The 2311-nt window shown below is 36.4% G+C and overlaps 1 protein-coding gene across 1 annotated transcript in view; it reads left to right on the top strand.

Moving 5' to 3' along the window:
• The window catches only part of LOC112506680 (abscisic acid 8'-hydroxylase 2-like), a 5587-nt gene extending 4841 nt beyond the window's left edge, over positions 1–746 (top strand). The window contains exons 7-8 of the mRNA XM_025110911.1: positions 356–474; positions 556–746. Coding sequence (XP_024966679.1) covers positions 356–474; positions 556–649 — 213 coding nt within the window. The 3' untranslated portion in view covers positions 650–746. The remainder of the gene's footprint in view (positions 1–355; positions 475–555) is intronic.
• Positions 747–2311: the final 1565 nt, after the last annotated feature.

Raw genomic sequence — 2311 nt, 5'->3', positions numbered from 1 at the left:
TCTCACAGTTACCACAAATAACTCAGTTCTCCCTTGAATAGGCCCCTATATATATATATATATATATATATATATATATATATATAATTACCATGAATGATGAATATGAAACTAAATATGAACAACATGTGAATATGTATTATATGGAATGATTGCATAAAATCTTTCTAGTATCATGTGAGCTGCTGATTTTGTATGGTAGTTGCAGTGTATGCAAGCGCGTGTAACATAATTCGACAAAGATTTTGTCCACTATATAATATATGTGTCGCTTCCAACATAACGCACGTAGGATCCACCACATTTAATACCAATCTCAATCTCGATCTGAATCTGAATCTGTCTGTGTACGTAGGTTTCTCCTCGGCCAAACACGTATATGCCCTTCGGGAATGGTGCCCACTCGTGTCCCGGAAGCGATCTGGCTAAGCTCGAGATGCTCGTCCTACTCCATCACCTCACCACCACCCTCAGGCAACTACTCTTCTCTTTCGTTAATTAATTTCAATCCAGGTCTAGTAATGTATTAATGCTTGTTTTTTATTGTTAATGTAGATGGGAGGTGATTGGAGAGGATGACGGAATACAATACGGCCCATTCCCAGTACCCCAACATGGATTGCCGATCAGAGTCCGTCCCCTTAATTAATTAAGAAGATCCGTTATCTAACATAGTCGATCGATCGAGGCCAGGGGATCAAAAGTTGTACCCTGCCCTATTACATTACACCATGTTCATTTATATATATATATATATATATATATATATATATAATGCACATATCTTTCTTTTTTTCTTGTAAAAATCAAATATAAAAGAAAAAAAAGGCCATTAATGTTGTGGTCACTTGGTACCAAAGTTAATTAATGTCACACGTGAATAATGAATGACAAGAACCAAAATACAACATATTCTCAATCTTTTACATTTATTGTAATTTGTGTGGCCAGGAAGAACACCTGCTTTGCAGGCAGGTAGCTCAGAATCATTACATTTGAACCTCTGTAGTCACAAGAAGATTTTTATTCATTCTTGGATTTAAACCTGGGACCTCCAAACACTTTTGACCTTTAGAGTGCAAGTTCAAACCAATCGGACACCATTCTTGTGGTTTTGATTGCAACTTTTACTTTCTTATTATACCCACCAATTGTATCATATGTTCAACCCAACCTAACTCGACCAACAATAACAATGGTGTCTAGTTGCACCTCTTTCAAGTGTTGATCGGGATGCAATGCTTTTGTTTATCTTACTATTTTTAATCTAATAGGTAATGAGGTGAACGTTCTTACAGAATGAATGTTAAAAAATGCTAAAGAAATAAAGGTGAGGTATATAGTCTCTTATATCGAGGAATATACGATGAGGACGAATCGTGGATCACGTGATCTGGAGGCAGCAGATACATAGAGAATCTGTACACTTGTAGGGACAAAGGATGAGAGAATAGTGCCCATAAGCTTGCCACGTTCGTCCTTGTTCTTGCACAATTTTACTACTCTGTTTGGTTAAGGATCAGATGATCGAGTTGGACTATCGATGTGACTAAATCCTTTATTATTTTATATATAGGTGACATCCATATAAACACTCTTGTATGACTTATTTCATATAGCTATTTTGGCTTAACGGTTTTACAATTAAGCCATAAAAACACTCACGTAGAACGTATGGTTGAGTGAATAAGCCATCTAGATCATTAAGCTCATTAAGAACCCACTTGTTAGCAGCTTAATAAGCTAAATAGAATTCACAACTTATTCAATCAGTTATACATGATTGTTCAATAGTGGCGTATTCAGTAAGCTTTTAGGAGGGAGTTTTGTGCAGACAGTTAAGATTTTTCCAAACCAGCTCTTCCATCTATGAAAGGCACCTTCCCAATACATACAGACAAATTAATCAACCTTTATATACAAGACTTAATAGAAAACCAACCAAACAACCCCTAAGTTTATAACATGAAATAATAGTATGGCTTACCAAAAACATAACTATCATAGATATGCTCTAGGGGTAAAGATGATGTGCAATACATATGTGCTGATATGCCCTAGGGGTAAAGATGTGGTGCAATACATATGTGTGAGGTCCAGGTACGAACCTAAGCACCATTCTGCTAATAGGATATATGCACGATTTGCCTTTCTCATAAATAACCCTGGGGACCGACCTGATGTGGATGCTCTACAAATACCCCTTTAGATGATATATTTAGAAAAATTAAGGGTACCATGTTGGATGTGGGGTCAAATAATGTGGAGGTTGATCAGAATTGAAGATACTTCAATGAATGTTAGGGTGACA

This window comes from Cynara cardunculus (genome assembly GCF_001531365.2).
Source record: "Cynara cardunculus var. scolymus isolate 2C chromosome LG 2, CcrdV1, whole genome shotgun sequence".
Classification (NCBI taxonomy): Eukaryota; Viridiplantae; Streptophyta; class Magnoliopsida; order Asterales; family Asteraceae; genus Cynara; species Cynara cardunculus.
The sequence above is the reverse complement of the archived record's forward strand: the minus strand, read 5'-3'. Positions and strand labels throughout refer to the sequence as shown.